This window comes from Watersipora subatra, chromosome 7, assembly GCF_963576615.1.
Source record: "Watersipora subatra chromosome 7, tzWatSuba1.1, whole genome shotgun sequence".
Lineage (NCBI taxonomy): Eukaryota > Metazoa > Bryozoa > Gymnolaemata > Cheilostomatida > Watersiporidae > Watersipora > Watersipora subatra.
In genome coordinates this window covers 30,134,226-30,159,522 of record NC_088714.1, presented here as the reverse complement: position 1 = coordinate 30,159,522, position 25,297 = coordinate 30,134,226, and the positions used below count along the sequence as shown (strand labels likewise).

At 34.2% G+C, this 25,297-nt stretch overlaps 1 protein-coding gene across 1 annotated transcript; it reads left to right on the top strand.

Moving 5' to 3' along the window:
- The first annotated feature begins 16,570 nt into the window (after positions 1 to 16,570).
- Positions 16,571 to 23,488, top strand: LOC137400656 (glutathione S-transferase A4-like). Its single transcript, XM_068086988.1, has 3 exons — positions 16,571 to 16,637; positions 20,791 to 21,032; positions 23,324 to 23,488. Exons 1-3 carry the CDS (start codon positions 16,571 to 16,573, stop codon positions 23,486 to 23,488), a joined length of 474 nt encoding a protein of 157 aa, XP_067943089.1.
- The last annotated feature ends 1,809 nt before the right edge of the window (positions 23,489 to 25,297 follow it).

The window sequence follows — 25,297 nt, the reverse complement described above, 5'->3', positions numbered from 1 at the left end:
CAGCTTCAGTAGACAAAGAGAACCTTGAAACAGATTCACTTTGTATGTTCAGGTATGGCTGTATTTTTTCCTCACAGTAAAATGATGAGTTTCACAGTTATCTGGTTTACATATTTTAAACTAAATATAAAGATTGAATGAAATGTTATGTATAAAGGTCAAGACTAAAGGTCAAGGCCAATCATGATAAAATAGTTTATAAACAGCACTGAGTAATGTAGTTGCCATTGCCTGAGTTGCTTTACGCAATGAATTTGAGTAACTTAAGCTAATCTGAATATAGATAATAAAATGTTTGTAATTCGTAGTTTTTTATTTATATATTTGACTTTTTTATACTAGGCCAGCATGTTTGAACTGGCTGACACCTACTTTTGTCATTTCTACACCATCTAGAAGGTAGACAAATAGCGCGTTGCTCATTTTTTAAGGTGATAAGCTCCCTAGTTGGTATGTCAACCACCAAAAATTTAAGCCCTATTCAAATTTTGAGTGTGTAGTTGTGTGGTGTATGGCATGCGGCGGGCGGTGTTAGGTGTGCGGTGTGTGGTGTGGTGTGATGAAGTGGTGTGATGTGTGGTGTGATGTGGCGTGTGATTTTATGTGGTATGTGGTGCTGTGTATGGTATGTGATGTGTGATGTGACATGGTGCGGTGCAATGCAGGACGGGGTGAAGTAGGTTAAAGGTTTGTTGTGTATTTTGTCTGCATAAGTGCAATGTGTATCTGCATTCTTTGACCAAGTTCATCCAAACTTCCCACAAATACGTGCCTCAAATCAAATCAGGAATATTTGGTTTCAAAATTCCATCTGGTTTTTGAGAACCATTACTTAAACCTCTACCTGCGGTCTATCTGATCAAAAAGGAAAAAAATTATTATTGCTTATATTAAATTATATTATTATTATTAAATTATATTAAGGAATGATTATTGCTAGTATGTATAAACAGAAACTATTTTGAGAGTTATCTACTTCACCAACAAAGGGAAACAACTGCTAAAAATTCTAACGAGGTTTCATAATTGAAGAATGCATTCATTTTATCTTGCAAATGCTGCTAGCTCTTTAGAAACAAAAGGACAATATCTCAGCTGTTTACTTTTTTGCTGAAACATTATTGATGAGTTTTGAAGAAATCAACAAGTTTGAACAATTTACAGAAATATAACATTAGTTTCATACCATACCTTCATAGCCAACATATTTTACATTGTTGGGAGCTCTGTACCATTATTGAATATAAATATACCAAATAACAGTGCTGCTGTTGGTTGGGACTCCGTAGCCTAGTGGTAGGCTGCAGAGAGTGCAAAGCGCGGCAGCACGTGGCTCGACCATGTTCGGCACGCCTGAACGGCGTCTGCCATTCTTTCTCTTTTTCATGCCAGAATATGTAGCCATATAAAAATATATGTCTCGTAGTTTCTCCCACTTGCAGCTGTTGATACAAGAGCTTTTTTTCTACTTCTTTTTCTGCACTGTTTATATAGGGACAACCTTTGTTTTTTTTTAAACAGACTAGCCATTAATGACATTTAAGTGCGCTCAAGTAGACGAGATTGATGAAAGGGAATGAGTTTTAATTTCATCATTAAGGTTTATGCTTTCCTGGACTGATTGCGACTGTTTAACTTTAGCTAACTTATACAAGCCCCAATATTTAGATAAACAAACACAAATTTTGTTATCGCTATAACAAAATTTTCTACTGGCTCTGAACTCAACCAGTTTTTGATTGCTGATGTGAAGAGGCGGGAACCTTTGCTAATCGGAGGCTAAATAGGTGGAGTCTCCATGCCTCCACTATTAAGGCCTTGCTAAAATATATAGTTGAAAAACATGGCTTACTTTTTATGCTACACATTTATCCAAGATTTAAAACAGTTTATAAACGGTGGTAAGTAATGTAGTTGACATTAGCTGAGTTTCTTTACTCAATAAATTTGAATACCTTGAGCTAGTCTAAACTTATATAATAAAATGTTTGCCATTTGTAGTTGTCATTTATATATTTGATTTTTTTAATTTGGCCAGCATGTTTGAGCTGGCAGACAGCTATCTTTGTCATTTCTACACCACATAGAAGGTAGACAAATGGTGTATGGGCTTATTTTTAAGATGATGGAGTTCCCTAGTAGGTATATCCACCACTGCAATTTGAAAGTCTATTTAAAATTCGTTTGTGTGTATTTAGTTTGCATAAACGCTATGCATGTCCACATCTTTTAGCTAATTTTATTCAAACCTCACACAAATACGCTCTGTACTTTGGTCAAGTCACTAAACATATTTAGTTTTATAACTCAATCTGGTTACTGAGAATCCTCCTCTTAAACATCCACCTGTGTGCTATCTGATCAAATTGAAAAGAAATCAAATAAACAGAAACTATTTTGAGAGTTATCTATTTTACCAACAAAGGGAAACAACTGCTAAAAATTCTATCAAGGTTTTTCAAGTAAAGAATGCATGCATTGTATTTTGCAAATGCAGCTAGGTTTTTCAATTTTTGTTAAAACATAATGATGCAATTTTAGGAAATCAACGGGTTTGAACAATTTACACACATATAGTATTAGTTGCATACCATACCTTCTTAGCAAACATATTTTACATTGTTGGGAGCTCTGTACCATTATTGAATATAAATATACTAGATAAGAGTGATGCTGTTGGTTGGGACTCTGTAGCCTAGGGGTAGGTTTCAGAGACTGCAAAATGCGGCAGCACGTGGCTCGACCATGTTCGGCATGCCTGAACGGCGTTTGCCCTTCTTTTTCTTTTTCGCGTCAGAATATGTAGCCCATTAAAAATATATGACTTGTTTGTTTCTCCGATTTGCAGCCGTTGATTTGAAAGTTTTTTTCTGCATTGATCATATAGAAACAAATTTTGTTCATTCTAACAGTTTGTTATCAATTTTGGTTCAGACATGCCATACATGACTCGACTATAGACAGCTTGTCTAAATGGTGCCTGCCTTTCGTGTCCTTTTCTTTGCCAAATAGAAAAACTCACCTAAAAGTTAAAGTTGTTTTATCTCTTTGTAGGCCTTCATCAAAAGACAATTTTTTCTTTTGGTAATTTGTTATATTGCAGTTTTTGTTGGTCCAAACATTTAATGTTCAAAAAAGTAGAGCCAACTACAAAAAACTGGCCTGTTTGTGTAATATAAAGATGCTAAATAGTTTTTCTACAATATCTAAGCCATGGCAGTTGCAGCACGACCGGAGAATCCTTACATTCAGAATAGATTGGAGTAAGTATTTATATGTAGTTAGTCACTGATTATGTCCTCAAACGTTCAACTTTTATGAATGCAATACAACATTCAAAACTACCATGATAGAGGTATAAGGGCTATCTCACAGCCATTGCAGCGCTAAACTGCCAGTCGGTGAAGATTTGCTGACACAAAGTGATAAAGCCATACAAAGTAAATAAAATGGTGTGTGTTTGTAGTGTATGTATGAATGTGTGTGTATAGGTATGTGCGTGCATGTGTGTATAATGCAGTGCGACGAGGTTGTATATTGTGTAGTGCGTTGTGATGTGGTGCGTGGTTTTGTGTGGTGTGTGGTGTCGCATGGTGCGGTGCAATTCAGTGCGGTGCGAAGTGGGTGAATTGTTTGGTGTGTATTTTGTCTGCATAAGTGCAATGCGTGTCTACATTCTTTGGCTAATTTCATCCAAACTTCACACAAATACGTGCCTTTGGTCAAATGAGAAATATATTTGGTTTCAAAACTCCATCTGGTTTTTGAAAACCATTTTTTTAAATGTCTACCTGCTGTCTATCTGATCAAAAAAGAAAGAAGATCTGGGCATCACCAGGCTTATTGCTAGCGTGTATAAACAGAAACTATTTTGAGAGTTATCTATTCCACCAACGAAGGGAAACAATTGCTAAAAATTCTAACGAGGTTTCCCAATTGAAGCATGCATGCATTTGATCTTGCAGATGCTGCTAGTTTTTTACAAACAAAAAGACAATATCTCAGCTGTTTACTTTTTTGCTGAAACATTGATGAGTTTTCAGGAAATAAACAAGTTTGAACAATTTACAGAAATATAACATTAGTTTCATACCATATCTTCATAGCAAACATATTTTACATTGTTGGGAGCTCTGTACCATTATTGAATATAAATATACCAAATAACAGTGCTGCTGTTGGTTGGGACTCCGTAGCCTAGTGGTAGGCTGCAGAGAGTGCAAAGCGCGGCAGCACGTGGCTCGACCATGTTCGGCACGCCTGAACGGCGTCTGCCCTTCTTTTTCTTTTTTATGCCAGAATATGTAGCCATATAAAAATATATGTCTCGTAGTTTCTCCCACTTGCAGCTGTTGATACAAGAGCTTTTTTTCTACTTCTTTTTCTGCACTGTTTATATAGGGACAACCTTTGTTTTTTTTTTAAACAGATTAGCCATTAATGACATTTAAGTGCGCTCAAGTAGACGAGATTGATGAAAGGGAATGAGTTTTAATTTCATCATTAAGGTTTATGCTTTCCTGGACTGATCGCGACTGTTTAACTTCAGCTAACCTATACAAGCCCAAATATTTAGATAAAAAACACAAATTTTGTTATCGCTATAACAAAGTTCTTTACTAGCTCTGAATTCAACCAGTTTTCGATTGCTGATGTGAAGAGGCAGTAAACTTTGCTAATTGAAAGCTAAATAGGTGGAGTCTCCATGTTTTTGTTATACAGATAAAGCGTTACAATACGCTAGCTCTTTGTCTGTCTCAATGATGTAGCATCATTATATTTACCTTTTATTTCAGACTTTCAGTGACTAGATGTATAGTTTATCAATTAAAATTAAAAACAAAAAATGGCCCACGGGTGGTGGCAAAGTTAATTTATAGCCTAACTAGGTGAATGCCCGGCAATTCTCAGGTAATAAAAAAGTTTTTACACAAAAGATTTATTTTTAATCAACATATACAACACAACATATACTATTTTAGCGTTTAAATTAAGGTGTTTGTTTATTTCTGTGTGGGTCCTGTCAATGCATAATTCAAATATTTGAAAGCCTTAGGCTCAGCTAAAAAATTTGGTTGAAAAGCATTTTTTACTTCTTATGCTCCACGTTTGTTCAAGAGTTAAAACAGTTTATAAGCAATGGCAAGTAATGTAGTTGACATTAGCTGAGTTTCTTTACTCAATAAATTTGATTAACTTGAGCTAGTCTAAATTTATATAATAAAATATTTGTCATTTGTAGTTTTCATTTATATATTTGATTTTTTTAATTTAGCCAGCACGTTTGAGCTGGATGACTCCCATTTCTGTCATTTCCACACTACATAGAAGGTAGACAAATGACGTAGTGCATAATTTTGAAGGTAGGGGGTTCCCTAGTAGGTATATCAACCACTGCAAATTTAAATCCTGTTTAAATTTCATTTGAGTGCATTTAGTTTGCATAAACGCTATGCATGTCCACATTTTTTGACTAATTTCATTCAAACTTTACACAAATACGCTCTGTGCTTTGGTCAAATCACTAAACATAGTTAGTTAAAACTCAATCTGGTTACTGAGAACCCTCCTTTTAAACATCCACCTGTGTGCTATCTGATCAAATAGGAAAGAAATCAAATAAACAGAAATTATTTTGAGAGTTATCTGTTCCACCAACAAAGGGAAACAACTGCTAAAAATTCTATCTAGGTTTTCCAAGTTAAGAATGCATGCATTGTATCTCGCAAATGCTGCTAGCTTTTTCAATTTTTGTTAAAACATAATGATGCATCTTTAGAAAATCAACAAGTTTGAACAATTCACACACATATAATATTAGTTGCATACCATATCTTCATAGAAAACATATTTTACATTGTTGGGAGCTCTCTACCATTATTGAATATCAATATAACAGATAAGAGTGATGCTGTTGGTTGGGACTCCGTAGCCTAGGAGTAGGCTTCGGAGAGTGCAGAGTGCTGCAGCACTTGGCTTGACCATGTTCAGTACGCCTGAATGGTGTCTGTCTTTCTTTTTCTTTTTTTGCCAGAATATGTAACCAAATAAAAATATATGACTCGTTTGTTTCTCCCACTTTTAGCTGTTGATACAAAAGTTTCTTTCTGCATTGTTTATATAGAAACAAATTGTGTTCATTCAAACAGTTTGTTATTCACTTGTATTATTGTATATTCAACAATATCTAAGCCATGGCAGTTGCAGCACGACTCCAGAATCCTTACATTCAGAGTAGATTGAAGGAAGTATTTTTATGTAGTTAGTCACTGATTATGTTCTCAGAACTTCAACTTTTATGAATACAGTACAACATTCAAAACTACCATGATAGAAGTATGAAGGCTATCTCGCAGCCATTGCAGCACTAAACTGCCAGTTGGTAAAGATTTGCTGATACAGAGTGATGATGTCATACAAAGTAAATAAGATCAGGCAAAGGCCAGCTTGTCAAAGTGACAGTTGAACTTTGATTTACAATCACTTCTACATCAAAATTTGTTGACATAATGAGAAAATACTTGTCTTGACTATTTATTAATTTGTTTATTTAGTTTTTACATATAATTGAGGTTTTTACGTTTAGCTTTATATAAATACAAGGTAATTTAATAAGAATGTTTGCTCTAACATACCCGGTTCAGATGTCTGAATTAAATATCTAAATAGATTAACTTTGCATGCCGAGGCTTGACTGTAGATTTTAGTCCTAAACGACATATTTTTAAAGACAAGTATGTTTTGAGAGCAGACGACTCTGAAGGTAAAGTATGATCGATATCTGTAGTTTAAGGTGGAGTCAGCACTTTCTTCAACTTTTTTCAGAGCCTTGTATTGCTTTATGCTGCTTTACTTGGCAGATTATTGCCATGGTCATATGATTTTAATATGAGTATTTGTTTAAATTATTAGAGTAAAATAAAAATTTAATACATAGATGATGTTTCAATATTCAAGATCAACATCTTTTTAGCGCTACTAATAGATATACTTCTCAAGCCATGCTTTACATCAGTTGAACCTCTTCATGCCCACAATGCATTGCACCAGATGTTCTGACTGCAGCGATGACTTTATACTGTTATTTTCCAAGTTATTTTAGGCAGAGTTACATTTTTACTTGGTGATCATTATATTTATATTCAGCATAATATTCCATAAAAGTATATTATAAAAGTATTTAGATAGTTTTAATTACAAGCAATAATATAAACAAAAATAATAAAAACAAAAAGCAGTAAAGATGAAAAGTTATGATGATGTCGATATCCTTGATGTGCTGATAATGAGTGAAAGAATAACTTAAGCATGAATCTGACAACAAGCGCACAAAATGTAATTGAAATTATTTACCTAATAATATTCCAAGTTCATTAACAACATGAAAAATATTACATAGTGGTCAAAGTATAAGTAATATATGTGAATCGCCCCATTTTCTAAAAATAACATACCATTGTTTTAGCAATAACTGTAATGTACAAACATATGTATCATTGCTGTCATCGGATGAGATGAACTTTTACAAATGGTGGTGTGAGTAGTACAGACATATGATATTTTTGAAATGTAAAACTCTTCATGTATAAAAATCTAATTACAAATAGTTTAAAATTAATTTGAAGTTGTCAGCACCTTCAGCTTTTTACCATTAGCCTTCTGTTTGGTAAAGACTAAACTTCTGTTGATATGTGTGTAACATAGTATCACAGGGACCATAGAAGTCTTTATTATGATAATTACTTCATTTCTCAGTTTTCCATTTTGCTTTTGTTTCAATACACAACAGCTTCAATAGACAATGAGAATCTTGGAACAGATTCAATTTGTATGTTCAGGTTTGACTGTACTTCTTCCTCACAGTAAAATGATGAGTTTTACAATTAGCTGATTTACATATTTGAGACTTAATATGAAGATTGAATGAGATGTTACGCATAAAGGAGGCAGTGGCATAACAGTGCATAACAGTGGCAGGCAATGTAGTTGCCATTGCCTGAGTTTCCTTACCCAATGAATTTGAGTAATTTAAGCTAGTCTGATACAGATTATAAATTGTTGGTCAATTGTAGGTTTTTGTTTATATATTTGACTTTTCATATTTGACAAGCATTTTTAAGCTGTCCGACATTTATTTTCATCATTTCTACACCAACTGACACCGCTGACACTTATTTTCATCATTTCTACACCAACTGACACTGCTGACACTTATTTTCATCATTTCTACACCGACTGACACCGCTGACTCCTATTTTCATCATTTCTACACCAACTGACACCGCTGACACTTATTTTCATCATTTCTACACTAACTGACACCACTGACTCCTATTTTTGTCATTTTACACTACCTAAAAAGTGTAAAAATGGCACATTGCCTACTTTTTAGGTTGATCAGTTCTCGTAATTATATCAACAACCGGATATTTGAATCTTGTTCAAATGGTGTGTGTTTGTAGTGTATGTGTGAATGAGCGTGTGTAGGTGCGCGCATATGTGTGTGATTCAGTGCGACGAGGTTGTATATTGTGTAGTGTTGTGTGGCATGGTGCGGTGCAATGCAGGGTGGGGTGAAGTAGGTTAAAGGTTTGTTGTGTATTTTGTCTGCATAAGTGCAATGCGTGTCTACATTCTTTGACCAAGTTCATCCAAACTTCCCACAAATACGTGCCTCTGGTCAAATAAAAAAAACTATTTGGTTTCAAAATTCCATCTGGTTTCGGAAAAACATTTTTTAAACATTTACCTGCGGTCTATCTGATCAAAAAAGAAAGACAACCTGGGCATCACCAGGCTTATTGCAATTATGTGCAAACAGAAACTATTTTGAGAATTATCTATTCCACCAACAAAGGGAAACAATTGCTAAAAATTCTAACGAGGTTTCACGATTAAAGAATGCATGCATTTTATTTTGCAAATGCTGTTAGCTTTTTAGAAACAACAGGACAATATCTCAAATGTTTCACTTTTTGCTGAAACATTATTGATGAGTTTTGAGGAAATCAACAAGTTTGAACAATTTACACAAATATAACATTAGTTTCATACCATGTCTTCATAGCAAACATATTTTACATTGTTGGGAGTTCTGCACCATTATTGAATATAAATATACCAAATAACAGTGCTGCTGTTGGTTGGGACTCCGTAGCCTAGGGGTAGGTTTCGGAGAGTGCAAAGCGCGGCAGCACAAGGCTCGACTCGACCATGTTCGGCACGCCTGAACGGCGTCTGCCCTTCTTTTTCTTTTTCATGCCGGCATATATAGCCTAATTAAAATATATGTCTCGTTGTTTCTCCCACTTGCAGCTGTTGATACAAGAGTTTTTTTTCTACTTATTTTTTTGCTTTGTTTATATAGGGGCAACCTTTGTTTATTTTAACAGTTTGTTATCAATTTTGTTTCAGAAAAGCCGTGCATAATGTAGCTCAACCAAGGACAGCTTGTCTCAACGGTGCCGGCCTTTTTGTGTCGTTTTCTTCTTCAATTAAAAAAACTCACCGAAAGATTAACGTTGTTTTATCACTTGAGAGGTCTTTATCTAAAAAGAATTGTTCTGTTTTTTTTAAAAGCGAACTAGCCATTAATGACATTTAAGTGCGCTCAAGTAGACGAGATTGATGAAAGGGAATGAGTTTTAATTTCATCATTGAGGTGTATGCTTTCTTGGACTGATCGCGACGGTTTAACTTCAGCTAACCTATACAAGCCCCAATATTTAAATAAAAAAATCACAATTTTTGTTATCGCTATAACAAAAATCTTTACTAGCTCTGAATTCAACCAATTTTCGATTGCTGATGAGAAAAGGTGGTAAACTTTGCTAATTTGAGGCTAAATAGGTGGAGTCTCCATGTTTTTATTATACAGGTAAAGCGTTACAATACGCTAGCTCTTTGCCTGTCTCAATAATGTAGCATCATTATATTTACCTTTTATTTCAGACTTTCAGTAACTAGAAGTATAGTTTTTCAACTAAAATTGAAAACAAAAATTGGCCCACAGGAGGTGACAAAGTTAATTTATAGCCCAACTAGGCGAATGCTCGGCGTTTCTCAAGTAATAAAAAAGTTTTTATATGAACAAACTATTTTTAATCAGCATATACAACATCTGCCATTTTAGGGATTAAATTAAGGTGTTTGTTTATTTCTGTGTGGGTCCTGTCAATACGTAATTCAAATATTTAAAATCTCAAGGTATTGCTAAAACAGATTGTTGAAAAACATTTCTTACTTCTTATGCTACACGTTTTTTCAAGAGTTAAAACAGTTTATAAACAGTGGCAAGTAATGTAGTTGACATTAGCTGAGTTTCTTAACTCAATATGAACATTTGAGTATAAAATACAAAGTAATTTTATAAGAATGTTAGCTTTACCATACCCGGTTCAGACGTCTGAACTAAATATCTAAATAGATTAACTTCGCATGTCGAGGCTTGACTGTAGATTTTAGTCCTAAACGACATATTTTTAAAGACAAGTAGATTTTGAGAGCAGACAACTCTGAATGTAAAGTATGATTGATATCTGTAGTCTGAGGTAGAGTCAGCATTCTCTTCACCTTCTTTCAGTGCCTTGTATTGCTTTATTGCTGCTTTACTTGGCAGATTATTACCATGTTCATATGATTTTAATATGAGTATTTGTTTAAAATATTATAGTAAAATAAAAATTTAATACATGATGATGTTTCAATATTCAAGATCAACATCTTTTTAGCACTACTAATAGGCATAGTTTTTAAGTCATGCTTTACATCAGTGGAATCTTTTCATGCCCACAATGCATTGCACCAGATGTTCTGACTGCAGCGATGACTTTATACTGTTATTTTTCAAGTTATTTTAGGCAGAGTTACATTTTTAGTTGGTGATCATTATATTTATACTGAGCATAATATTCCATAAAATTATATTATAAAAGTATTTAGATAGTTTTAATTTCAAGCAATAATATAAGCAAAAATAATGAAAACAAAAAGCTGTAAAGATGAAAAGTTATGATGATGTCGATATCCTTGATGTGCTAATAATGAGTAAAAGCATAGCTCAAGCATAAACTTGACAGCAAGCACACAAAATGTATTTGAAAATGTTTACTTAATAAGATTCCAAGTTCATTATCAACATGAAAAATATTACATAGTGGTATATATATATAAGTAATATATATAAATCGTCCCATTTTTTAAGAATAACATACTATTGTATTAGCAATAATTGTCATATACATACATATGTCTCATTGCTGTCGTCGGATAAGACTAACTTTTACAAATGGTGGTGTGAGTAGTATAATAGACATCGCATATTTTCTTAAATCATGGACAGGTAGTTATATTTCTGAAGAATGTTACTCAAGAAGAGAAAGATAAGGAATTTTGCAAACAGTTCTTTTGGACATAATAGTAGTATTGGTAAAAACGGAAAAAAAACTTCCTTTAGAATTTGAGCAAAAGATTCGTAGCCATCGACAGTCATGCTAAGGCCAAAGTCGCTAAAAAATTCCAAACAAATCTAGTAATCATCATGAAGAAGAAAGTGAAATTTGTGCAATAAAAAGAGTATGAAACAGGTGAAAATAAAATGCTAGATATGATAATTTCGTATCGTATAATTATCGTATATGATAATCGTAAAAATGTAAAACTCTTCATGTATAAAAATCTAATTAAACATAGTTTAAAATTAATTTGAAGTTGTCAGCACTTCCAGTTTTTCACCATTAGCCTTTTCACCTTTTCACCTTAGCCAAGGATAAAATTAGATACGACTAGAAATTCCACTTGTCATACAGCCCGCCACCAAAGAGATATTGGAAAAAAAGAAAGGGTACTGCTGGTTGAGAAATGCAATATTAGCAGTCAAATGGCACAGCAGTGCAATAGGATAACTGCAATGGTAGCTGTAATGTACTGGGTGTTATTATGTACAACAAATAGCAATAATGAAAGGAAAAGATTATATGTTTATATCTCTCCCCCTGCCATAGGAGAAATGAAATATTGGCCAATATTAGAAGTAAAATGCACTGATATTATTAGAATAACCAATATTATTAATATTGTAATAATATAAAACCAATGCACAGTTTTGTTTACATTTCAAAACGTCATAGCTAGCAATATCAAGAAGTTGTGATATTTATACAGATTTTTAGAAAATCTGTACTACGTAGTCATTGTTCTGTAGTCATCCAAACTTATAATTAAATATTGTAATAATCTCATAAGAATCGTTAGAAAAAAATATCATCGTCATTTCCTTTACTTACACTGCGTTGGACATTGGTTAGAATACCAAAGTACTCAAAAGTTTCTAAAATGTCAGTTACTTTGAAATCGGCAAAAAGGAACCGATTTCTGTATTTCTTCGTTAATTGCAGAAACCTCTGGCAATTCGACAATGCTATAGACTGATGAAATGTGAATGTTATTTTTTCGTGAAATGCGCACGACTTAATGGTTCTATTCTCTGTCGCTCGGCGTTTCAATGTCCGGTCTTAACTTTTATTAAACCAAGCTTTTCAAGCGTTTTGTGACGATTTTCGGCCAAATTAATCAGTCAATTTGTGTATAATCCAATCAGATGAGTAGGTTTTAAGAGACTGTCGACAATTTACAAAGACTTAGTAACATATTTAAATAGGCTTATATGTGTTTTGTATTGTTATTATACTTTAACGACTCTACAAAACGATGGTTAAATTTGTTGATGAGATTTCGAGACAAGGGTTCGTCTCATTGTTGATGAATAATTTTCGTAAGTTGTGTGCACATGCATTTATCATAAAAACTCTCAAACTTCGCTCCCGCTCGTTTGGTCATAGGATAATTAAATATAAAATGTAAAACTCATCATGTATAAAAGTCTAATTAAAAATAGTTTTAAATTAATCTGAAGTTGTCAGCACTTTCAGCTTTTCACTATTAGCCTTCTGTTTAGCCAAGGCCAAAATTCTGTTGATATGTGTGTAACATAACGTCACAAGGACCATATAAGTCTTTTTTATGATAATTACTTCATTTTTCAACTTTCTATTTTGCCTTTGTTTCAGTACACAACAGCTTCAATAGACAAAGAAAATCTTGGAAAAGATTCAATTTGTATGTTCAGGTTTGGCTGTACTTTTTCCTCACAGTAAAGGGATGAGTTTTACAATTAGCTAATTTACATGTTTGAGACTTAATATAAATATTAAATGAGATGGTATGTATAAAGGTCAAGAATAAAGGTCAAAGTCTATCATGGTAAAACAGCTTATAAACAGTGGCAGGTAATGTAGTTGCCATTGCCTTAGTTTCCTGGCCCAATCAATTTGAGTAACTTAAAGGTTGACTTGCAACAAAATTCACATTACAGTTATTTGATATCAGAAGATTCACCATGTCTTACTCTGTTGTGTTGTAGGTGCCAAATATGTGGAAATGTGATTACAAGCTCTTAAAAGCTAAAAAACGAACAGTTAATCGCAGCCACAGCAGACTGCCGTAGTTTGGATTATCTTTCCAAAACGGCTCAAATGTGACGTAGTTGTGGGAGATGGTTTCTGTTTACACTTTCATGCAACCTTATTCGTCAAAATATTTTCACAAGTATACTTCACGCATTCAATAAAACCATGTCTATTGTTCTTACGCTTCTGTTTTATCGTCATAGTAAATGCTGTCACTTTTAGCAGTGATATCTTACAACTTGCCGAAAAAATTCATCTAATTCTTTAGCTTTACCTCGAAGGAGTGCATATCATTGTCTGATCATCACGACGAGCCTGTTGGCCACCAGTGATAATCGAAAAATGCTGTAAAAATTATTTGCGAAGTATTGGGGCACATGATCAGATTACGACTTCCCAATTAGACCAGGCCGAAACAAAACTGTAAAGTAGCGAGCATCTATATTTGATACGGGGTTTCAGTAAAACCCAAAGTGTTTGTCATAAACTAGTGCTACGATAAGTTTTATATTGAGCATTTTATTGGCCTTTCAATTCACGTGAGAACATCACGTGACAAGACAATAACCAAATTTCATGGCTACGTCATCGGAATAAAGAGATTCCAATCTACGGCGGCCTTTCGTTTTTGAGTGTTTAAGAGCTTGTAATCACTTTTCCACACATTTGGCACCTACAACACAACAGAGTAAGACATGGTTAATCTTTTGATACCAAATAACTGTAATGTGAATTATGTTGCAAGTCAACCTTTAAGCTAGTCTAAATATAGATAGTAAAATGTTGGTCAATTGTAGTTTTTTATTTATATATTTGACTTTTCATATTTGGCCAGCATTTTTAAGCTGGCTGACATTTATTTTCATCATTCCTACACCAACTGACACAGCTGACTCCTATTTTCATCATTTCTACACCAACTGACACCGCTGACTCCTATTTTCATCATTTCTACACTAACTGACACTGCTGACTGTTATTTTCATCATTTCTACACTAACTGACACCGCTGACTCCTATTTTCATCATTTCCACACCAACTGACACCGTTGGCTCCTATTTTCATTATTTCTACACCAACTGACACCGCTGACTCCTATTTTCATCATTTCTACACCAACTGACACCGCTGACTACTATTTTCATTATTTCTACACTAACTGACACCGCTGACTCCTATTTTCATTATTTCTACACCAACTGACATCGTTGTCTCCTATTTTCATTATTTTTACATCAACTGACACCGCTGACTCCTATTTTTATCATTTCTACACCAACTGACACCGCTGACTCCTATTTTCATTATTTCTACACCAACTGACATCGTTGTCTCCTATTTTCATTATTTCTACATCAACTGACACCGCTGACTCCTATTTTTATCATTTCTACACCAACTGACACCGCTGACTCCTATTTTTATTATTTCTACACCAACTAACACCGCTGACTCCTATTTTCATCATTTCTACGCCAATTGACACCGCTGATTCCTATTTTCATAATTTCTACACCAACTGACACCGCTGACTCCTATTTTCATCATTTTTACACCAACTAACACCGCTGACTCCTATTTTCATCATTTCTACACCAATTGACACCGCTGACTGCTATTTTCATCATTTCTACACCAATTGACACCGCTGACTGCTATTTTCATCATTTCTACACCAATTGACACCGCTGATTCCTATTTTCATAATTCCTACACCATCTGACACCCCTGACTCGTATTTTCATCATTTCTACACAAGCTCTAGTGTATGTGTGAATGTGCGTGTGTAGGTACATGCGTGCATATGTGTATGATGCATTGCGACGAGGTTGTATATTGTGAGGTGTGATGTGGTGTGTGGTGTGAGGTTTCGTGTGATGTGGCATGGTGCTGTGCAATGCAGGGCGGGGTGAAGTAGGTTAAAGGTTTGCTGTGTATTTTGTCTGCATAAATACATTGCGTGTCTACATTCTTTGACCAAGTTCATCCAAACTTCCCACAAATACGTGCCTCTGGTCAAATAAAAAAAACTATTTGGTTTCAAAATTCCATCTGGTTTCGGAAAACCATTTTTTAAACATTTACCTGCGGTCTATCTGATCAAAAAGAAAGAAGATCTGGGCATCACCAGCCTTATTTCTAGATTGTATAAACAGAAACTTATTTGAGAGTTATCTATTCCACCAACAGAGGGAGACAAGTGCTAAAAATTTTAACGAGGTTTCACAATTAAAGAATGCATGCATTTCATCTTGCAAATGCTGCTAGCTCTTTAGAAACAAAAGGACAATATCTCAGCTGTTTCAATTTTTGCTGAAACATTTTGGATGAGTCTTCAGGAAATCAACAAGTTTGAACAATTTACACAAATACAACATTAGTTGCATACCATGTCTTCATAGCAAACATATTTTACATTGTTGGGAGTTCTGCACCATTATTGAATATAAATATACTAGATAACAGTGATGCTGTTGGTTGGGACTCTGTAGCCTAGGGGTAGGTTTCGGAGAGTGCAAAGCGCGGCAGCACAAGGCTCGACTCGACCATGTTCGGCACGCCTGAACGGCGTCTGCCCTTCTTTTTCTTTTTCATGCTGGCATATGTAGCCTAATTAAAATATATGTCTCGTTGTTTCTCCCACTTGCAGCTGTTGATACAAGAGTTTTTTTTCTACTTATTTTTTTGCTTTGTTTATATAGGGACAACCTTTGTTTATTTTAACAGTTTGTTATCCATTTTGTTTCAGAAAAGCCATACATAGCTCAACCAAGGACAACTTGTCTCAACGGCGCCAGCCTATTTGTGTCGTTTTCTTCTTCAAATAAAAAAAACTCACCAAAAGATTAACGTTGTTTTATCACTTGAGAGGCCTTTATCTAAAAAGAATTTTTCTGTTTTTTAAAAAACAAACTAGCCATTAATGACGTTTAAGACGCCCCATTTTCTAAAAATAATATACCATTATTTTAATAATAATTGTCATGTCCATACATGCTAATCATTGCTGTCGTCGGATGACACCAACTTTTACAAATGGTGGTGCTAGTATAGACATAGGATATTTTCTTACATCATGGTCAGGTAGTTATATTTCTGAAGAATGTCACTGAAGAAGAGAAAGATAAAGGATTTAGCGAACAGTTTTATTGGACATAATGGTAGTGTTGGTAGAAAATGGAAGAAAAATGCTTCCTTCAGAATTTGAGCAAATATTTGCAGTCATCAAGTCATACAAACAAATATAGTAGTTATCGTGAGAAAAAAAAGTAAAATTGGGGCAATAAAAAAGAATCTGAAATAGTTAAAAATAAAAAACTAGATATGATAATTAAATATAAAATGTAAAACTCATCATGTATAAAAATCTTTTAGAGCAACTTAAAGTTAACTTGAAGTTATCAGCACCTTTAAGTTCTCACCATCAGCCTAGTGAGAAGCTACAGGTGCTAAAGAACGCAGCAAACCACTCTCACGTTGCATCATATTTCACAATGATGCAAAAAGATAGCTTATACTAGAAAAGTACTATTAAACGACAAACTTTGTCACACATTCAAATTTTCATATGCAAACTAAACAAAACCAAAAGAGTAATAGCAAGCATAATGCTTACTCTTACTATTTTGCAATCACTAAAAAGTCGCTGTGGTGTTTTATACTCACTAAGATACAGCTTTTACTCACACCTTACTGTGAAGCCAACATACTTTTGTACAATTCTAAATAACCTTGCTAGAGGAGGTCTACCCTAAGACACTTATACATGTATTTCGCTAGTATTTAGTTTCGTGAGTAGCATACAGAGGAAAATTTCGATGCTACTTAATTTCGCGGCTCTGATGAGTGCGAAAATATGGTGATGCGAAAATAAATACAGTGGAACAAACATAATTAGATTTCTCAGCTCCAGTTCACTGGTAAGGAAAGAATTTTCACTTTTGGAGTTGTTTGTATTTGTGAACCACAGGTAGAAATGTGTAGGCGAGATGGATAATGCAATTTGATCGCTTGCTGCAATTTGTTTCTTGAACTACCAACGACGCCGAGGTCTCTGTCGCCGTGACTGATGTGCTATCAATATTAAATCTCAAGTATTTATAGCACGCGGTGGCCATGTTTGATTGACAATGATTGACAATCATGTGATTGACAATAAGGACTCGCCAACTCCATATCTAGATGTTAGTAATAATCCAAAAACTATCAATTTACTTTCATACAGTTACATGTATATAAACATTGTATGCTTACATTTATATGTAAACATTGCGTATTCACATATAAAATTATGTCAATAGCGATGTCAAAGTTACAGATTTAAAGCAAAGTATTCATTTAAATCTTTCTATTTTTATTCTATGGTTTAATAAATAAATATACGTTATAAACCTACTTAGGCAAGTAGTAAAATATCGCAAGAAAATGGCTTTCCTCTGATCCAAAGATAGAAACGTATGTCCCTAGTTTTACTCTGGTCCCTGACATCATTAGGCTCTAATCTACAATCTTTTGCAGTGTATCTATTCTCCATGATGTCCTTAGCCTCAGAGTACCTGTTTTAGTCTAAGATCTAGTGTTTAAAGCATGGAGTACTATTCTGTCTAACACTTCTCTTCTACTAACCAATGTTTATGACCTTATGACCTTATGACCTTATGACCTAGGTGATGGAGATGTAAATGATGAACCTACACGTAACTTGTGTAAATTTTATTAAAAAGTATCGGTAATTTTCTATCATTAGGGATTGTTTGTGATGTTTGAGGTGATCTGACTGCCAGGATGTTTCTAGATTAAAATCAACACAACTTTATTGTGATTAAAATGCTGAGAAATAAAAATTTGTGTGAAATGACATCACTAGTTGTTATCATTATGACAGCTGATATCGGCTATTGCTATACCCTAGGACACTTATGTATTCGCGGCATCTAACTTTCGCGTTTTCGTGGTGTCATCCTTTCGCGAAAATTTAATGAGTGAAACTAAACTATCATAATGAACCAGCGAAAACGCGAAGTTAAATAGCTTTGTTCATTGATATCCACAATAAAATCGTCATATTAGAAATGCAGGCAATTTTTGTCTGTGGTTGGGATCAATGGGAAATTTCTGGTAAACTCATTATAGCTAATACACCGACTGAGCAGCATGGCAAAGAAAATTAAGATTATATCAGTTTAGTCACCGAATTTGTAACTGATGAGGATGAACGTCTGGTAAGTGAAGTCATAAAATTGAAGAATAATTATTGTAGTGATGAATTTTATTACCAACCAAAAACAATATCAACTCTTATCAGGTCCAACCACATTATCTCTTTCACTGCCAACCATGTACAAATTTGCTATCGGCCTAGTGCCAGCCCATTTTACCGAAATTGCCGATATTGCTTCATAATGTGTATACAGTATTTTTCAAGTTCTACTTTAATTATCTGTATAATCACGAAAATCTAAATTGGCAATTATGTCATCAACAACTAATTACCTGTTTTATGATTCGCGCAGGGTAGTTAATGATGTTATGACGGAATTTGGGCGTTCTTAAATACTAGGGTTAACAAGAGGGAGTGAGGGGATTAATAACCCGAACGAACTAACCACACAATCCCGTACAACAATGATTATTATTTGCACTTGCTTGGAGCAAGAGTTTTATACGTTTAATATATTATTTCCTAAAACATTATTAATATTGGTTTTACTAGCAGAGACACGTAAGTAAATGATTACTACATGTTTGAAGTTATTATTAAAAACTTAATAAAATGAAAGTACACAGATATCTGTAATACCTGTATTGAAGGGAGAGCGCACGGCCAGTTGGGCACTCCTTCTAGGACGTCCGCAATCAGCCACGACGAGTGTGGATTTGTTTGTTGGGTCAGTCAGTCAGCAGAAGGATCACACACGTCTATCCACCATGAATCCAGGAGAGAGAAGAGCACACGCCACGTAGATAGTGGACTCAGATCTCTCTCACCTCCGGCAAGTGCAGACGGGATCACTTCCGTTTACAGTCAAGGGAGGAACGGTTATCACGAAATTATCTCACTAAAAGAGAACTTGGGCTATAGTTCATGACTCCAGACCTGCTGGTACGAATCTATTGGCTAAGGAAAAATCGCGCCACCCTTAGGCTAATTCAAACGGCAATTGCGATGCAATGTGATATGCGCCTTTACCGCAGTACAGCGCAAGCCATGAGAATCAACCCGGCGCCAGGCGTCGGGAGTTATCCAAAGTAAGATGACAACTCCAAGTCTTAATAGGTAATTAAAAATGGCCGAAACCAGATATAACAATGAACTCACAGAAAAATGTTCGTTTTTAGATTAGAAATTCTCAAACAAAAGTTTAAAATTGCTTCGTTGTTTTAGGCTGATTTTATAGAAAATTCTTCGGACAACACAGTCAATTTCATAAAACACTTAAAGACCGTGGGTTATGTGGTCAACAAATAATAAAACCAGGGTACCACGCAATTGCTGAGAAAGTCCATAAATGCGTTTATGGCAGTGGCCCCTAGAAAACGCACAAATGCGTTTATGACAGCGTAAGGGTTATACAGTTTTGGTTGTGAAGTTGGTTGTTACCTATCTATTTTCTTCTTCTTGGGATTCGAGTGTGAAAGTCACGGCGGGAGGGACCTAGATGTCATTGATAGTCTAAGAAACAAATGGCAGCAAGTGATCAAATTAAATTGTCGATCTCACCCACACATTTCAACCTGTGGCTTACAAATACGAACTAGTCCCAAATTGAATTTTTTTTCTTATTAGCGAACTGGACCTGAGGAATGTAATTTGTTTTTTTTTTCCACTGCATTTATTTTCACATCACTATATTTCCGCGTTCATCCGAGCCACGAAATTAAGTTGCAGGGAAATTTTACTCTGTGTGCTACTCACGAAACTAAATACTAGCGAAATATAAGTGTCCTAGGGTAGGTTGAAGCATTCGGCGCTTCGATTTTATGTCTCTTTGCAACTATAAACGTCATTATTACACTTTCACTTGATCTGAGCGTTTTAATCGAGATCAAGTTTTACTAATTTTAATTTTGAAATATCTTGGCAATCCGATCACCTCAAGCATCAAAAAACAATTGCCAATGATAAAAAATACTGCAATTCCTGATAAAATTTACTACATATTTGGTACAAGTTTATCATTAGTTACAATAATGATGAAATTCTTGCCAGAGATAAATGTAGACATTTTGATCGGTACTAGTGAGTGATGATATTTATTAGGTGAGGGAGGTATTCTTTAAACAAACACGCCTCCCTTCTTTACACTACGATTATTGCTCTAGGGCTAAGTGGAAAGACTCAATGGGAGGAAACCTTGCATGACCTGGTTACTGAGTGCGCCCAAGACTGTATCAATATGTATGCGTTGCCTAATATCTACAATTGGCTTGTCTTCAAACTCGTACCCGTCCCTGAGAACAGCGAAGAATTGTTGCAAAAAGCAAAAACTAAATGGACAAAGGTTCTTGAGTATGTCGAATCTTTGGCTAAAAAGAGAGGAAAGAAATATATAGTCTGTAATGAGGTAAGCGTGAACAGTGCCAACAAAAATAGTATAGTTGAGCCTTTAAGTTCTTATCACTATTCATGAGGTCTTCAACTTTTTACCAAGTTTATTTTTAGAGTTTTTCATCTGCAAATTAATTTCAAAAAAATGGTTGTCTCCCGACCAAATACAAGCGAAGCGATTGTTTGGGAGGTTTATGCTAAATGCATATGTGCGCACAACTCACAAAAAATTATTCATCAACGGCCGTCGCAAACCCTTGTACCAAAATCTCATCAACAAATTTAACCATTTTTCAATGGAGTCGTTTAAGTATAATAATGATACAAAACACATATAAACCTATTTAAATATATTACCAAGTCTTTATTATTTGTAGAAAATTTCCTAAACCTTACCCATCTGATCAGATTATACATAAATAGACAGATTAATTCTGCCTAAAATCGTTGTTAAAACTTGACAAGCCTTATTTTTATCAAAATTAAGACCGCCGAACAAAATTCCGAGCGACAGAGAATAGAACCATTAAGTCGTGCGCATTTCACGAAAAAAACGTGCACATTTCACCAGTCTATAGCATTGTCAAATTGCTGAAGGTTTTTTGTAATTAACGTAAAAGTACTGAAAAGTTCGTTTCTTTTTTGCCGATTTCAAAGTAACTGACATTTTGGACACTTATGAGTACTTTGGTCTTCCAACTGATGTCCAAAGCAGTGAAAGTAAAGGAAATGACGATGATATTTTTTCTAACAATTCTTATGAGATTATTACAATATTTAATTATAAGAATAATTACTCGATTTTATAAGATTTAATTATAAGAATAATTATTCGATTTTATAAGATTTAATTATAAGAATAAGCATTCGAATTTACAAGACCGAAGTATATAGTGACTGATGTTGGGCAATATGTTACTGTTATTATTTTTTCTAAATATTTTTGTTAAATAGATTTTCTAAAAATCTATATAAATATTACAACTTCTTGATATTATTAGCTATGACGTTTGAAATGTAAACAAAATGGGGCATTGGTTTTCTATTATTACTGTATTACTATATTAGTAATATTGGTTATTCTAATAATATTAGTGCATTTTACTTCTAATATTGCATTTCTCCTATTGCAGGGGAGAGATATAAACATATAATATTTTCCTTTCATTACTGCTGTTTGTTGTACATAATAACACCCAGTACATTACAGCTACCATTGCAGTTCTCCTATTGCACTGCACTGCCATTTGACTGCTAATATTGCATTTCACAACCAGCAGTACCTTTTCTTTTTTCCAATATCACTTTGGTCGTGGGCTGTATGACAGGGGAATTGCTATAGTTATGTTATATGCTCACTATTTTTGTCATAACTCAGAAATCATTGATTTGATCTTCATGAAGCATGCATATAAAATGATCAGTAGAAACTTCTCTACACAGTGAAATTAATAATGCCAAAATTACTGCAATAAAAATTACGTTTTTTGAGAATAAAGGTTTTCGAAAGAATTGTTGGCGTTTTTGGTTCACTATTTTGGTCATAACTTGAAAACCATTTCTTCGATCTTCATGAGCTAACCAGAAAAAATAATGAATAAAATTTTTTATATGCCTTTGGTAGTAAAAATGACAACATTATAACAATATAAATAAACTTTTTCTTAGCTGAGTTTCAAACATTCTCAAAAAACACTTATAGAATATGTGTGAAAACAATTCAAACTGAAAACTTTTATGCTCAGTATCGCCTTTGAAAATAATTTTCAATCTCATTCTTTTATATATTTGTTTGCAATTAGTTTCTTGTGTGCATATTTATGAAACATAACCTTACACAAATTTTTTGTTCATTTTAACAGAAAATATTGGTAATTCACTATCAGTTGCATCTGTTTGTGATGTTTGAGATGATCTGATTGTCAAGATGTTTGCAGATTAACATCAATACAACTTGATTAAAATGCTATGAAACTGATATTCCCTATTGCCTACAGGTTGGAGCATTACCTGTCTCTATCCTATCAGTCTCTGTGCAACTAGTGATGTCATAATCACACTTTCTATTGATCTGAGCTTTTTAATCACGATCAAGTTTATCAATTTTGATCTAGAAACATCCTGACAATCAGAACACCTCAAACATCAAAAACAATCATAAATTTTTTTGAAGACCGATAATTTTTAATAAAATCTACTAGCATTTTGTGTGAGTTCATTATCGAGGCTGTAAGTGAGTTTGGAGTTGTCTTACCAAAGTGTGTAGATAGACGACTTAATGTTTTTATAAGGTTCCTTTTATTGCAGCTCGGCCTAGCTGACCTGTTTCTTTTCGCGGTCATGGAATTCAGCAAAACTGATACTCCAAACATCATGACCTTGACACCATGGGCTAAGCAGTTCACAGAGAAGGTAGCTGCTGATCCCAAGCTAACTAAATACCTGGCTGATCGACCCGAGGCTACAGTATGAAGCATTATTAAAGAACTGAGACTAGTACATTTACTGCCAGAACATAGAGACAGTAACTTGTGTCAAGAGTTACAGCATATAATTTTATGAAGAGAGAGCAACTCCATGTGTGATTGTCTTCACTAGTTTATTCTATTTATCTTTCTGTTTATTTCCACCAAGCACTTTTTGGTTGTTATCCAAAACCCCAGGTGTATTCAAACCATACAAAATATAGAACAATCGTTGCTCTATACAAAGTTGAGTTGACTGATGCTTAATACATGCCTATTTTTATAATTATGGCAACTTTTAAAGATGGGCTTTTTGGAATCAGCCCGATTCTATCATATTTTGTATGAAAAGGTGCCAAGGTATTGCACAACGACACTGCTAGTTCAGTAAATATTTCAAAAGTTACTTGTAAAGAACTTACTTGTAAAGAAGTTACTTTTAAAGATGGGCTTTTTGGAATCAGCCCGATTCTATCATATTTTGTATGAAAAGGTGCCAAGGTATTGCACAACGACACTGCTAGTTCAGTAAATATTTCAAAAGTTACTTGTAGATTAGTACCTTTGCAGTTTACTGCTGTAGTGGGACAAAATATGCGTGCTATTTGATTTTAATCTTAAAACTATTCAGATGCTAGCTTAGGAACGATCTGGTAAATGACCTCCATAGGAGACAAAAAATGGTAAGACAACAATGGGTTCTCAAGATGATTGTTTGGAATGCAAGGAGCTGACAGTCAATGATTTAACATGAATGATGACAGAGTATAAAATATGCCAAAGCGAGCTGGAAAATGAAATTTCCCCATTTTCAAATATCACTTATGCAAAATAGTACCTTTGCAGTTTACTGCTGTAGTGGGACAAAATATGCGTGCTATTTGATTTTAATCTTAAAACTATTCAGATGCTAGCTTAGGAACGATCTGGTAAATGACCTCCATAGGAGACAAAAAATGGTAAGACAACAATGGGTTCTCAAGATGATTGTTTGGAATGCAAGGAGCTGACAATCAATGATTTAACATGAATGATGACAGAGTATAAAATATGCCAAAGCGAGCTGGAAAATGAAATTTCCCCATTTTCAAATATCACCCCATTCAGAATGCTTCGAAAACAAATTAAATACTTAATCGAACGATTGGCTATTTTTATAGCATGTGGCTCACCTGTCGTACTTGAATAATACAATTAAACAGTTTGATTACACTGGAGTATTCAACTATCCTTGCAATCTTATTCATTCCCTTACAATCGCTGGACTATAACTGAATTTTCTGTGGTGAGAGCATTACATGTTTTGGTTAGCTACGAAACAAACTAGATGAAGATAAATATTTTTAATATATAAAAAAGTTGCAACAATTTTTGAGCTATTGCAGAGCTGGAGTAAACATTTTGTTGTTCGGCTGTGGTCCGTTATTGCGAGTTGGTATGCTCTGTCTAGTTAAGATGTTTTCCTCCAATCATTCACCGGTATTCCAAATTTATGTATCATTTAACACCAAGATTGAGACTATTCTTCATGCTTAGACTAGTTTTTTTTATTTGTTATTGTAAACTATGATGGAAAGCACGGCTAACCGGTATTTAACACTGAGACCTATTTTTGTGTATACTAGCGGGTCTCCTGATCTAGAATTAATTATATTAACAACTTTCCTTTAACTGGGATAACAACTTACAATAACACATTTCATTTTGAACTAACCATCATTTTTAAGCTCCAATCTTAAAAAACTCAATAAAAGAAACAGAAATCAATTAGTACAAGTTTTTTCACACTTTCATAGAAGTGATATTTTAGAAATAA

Excerpts from the sequence above, each read along its gene's own strand:
- LOC137400656 (XM_068086988.1), top strand. The coding sequence starts at position 16,571 with ATGTCACTGAAGAAGAGAAAGATAAAGGATTTAGCGAACAGTTTTATT. Across the intron at positions 16,638-20,790 it reads TGGACATAATGGTAGTGTTG|GGCTAAGTGGAAAGACTCAA; the intron begins GTAGAAAATGGA and ends TTATTGCTCTAG. Across the intron at positions 21,033-23,323 it reads AATATATAGTCTGTAATGAG|CTCGGCCTAGCTGACCTGTT; the intron begins GTAAGCGTGAAC and ends CTTTTATTGCAG.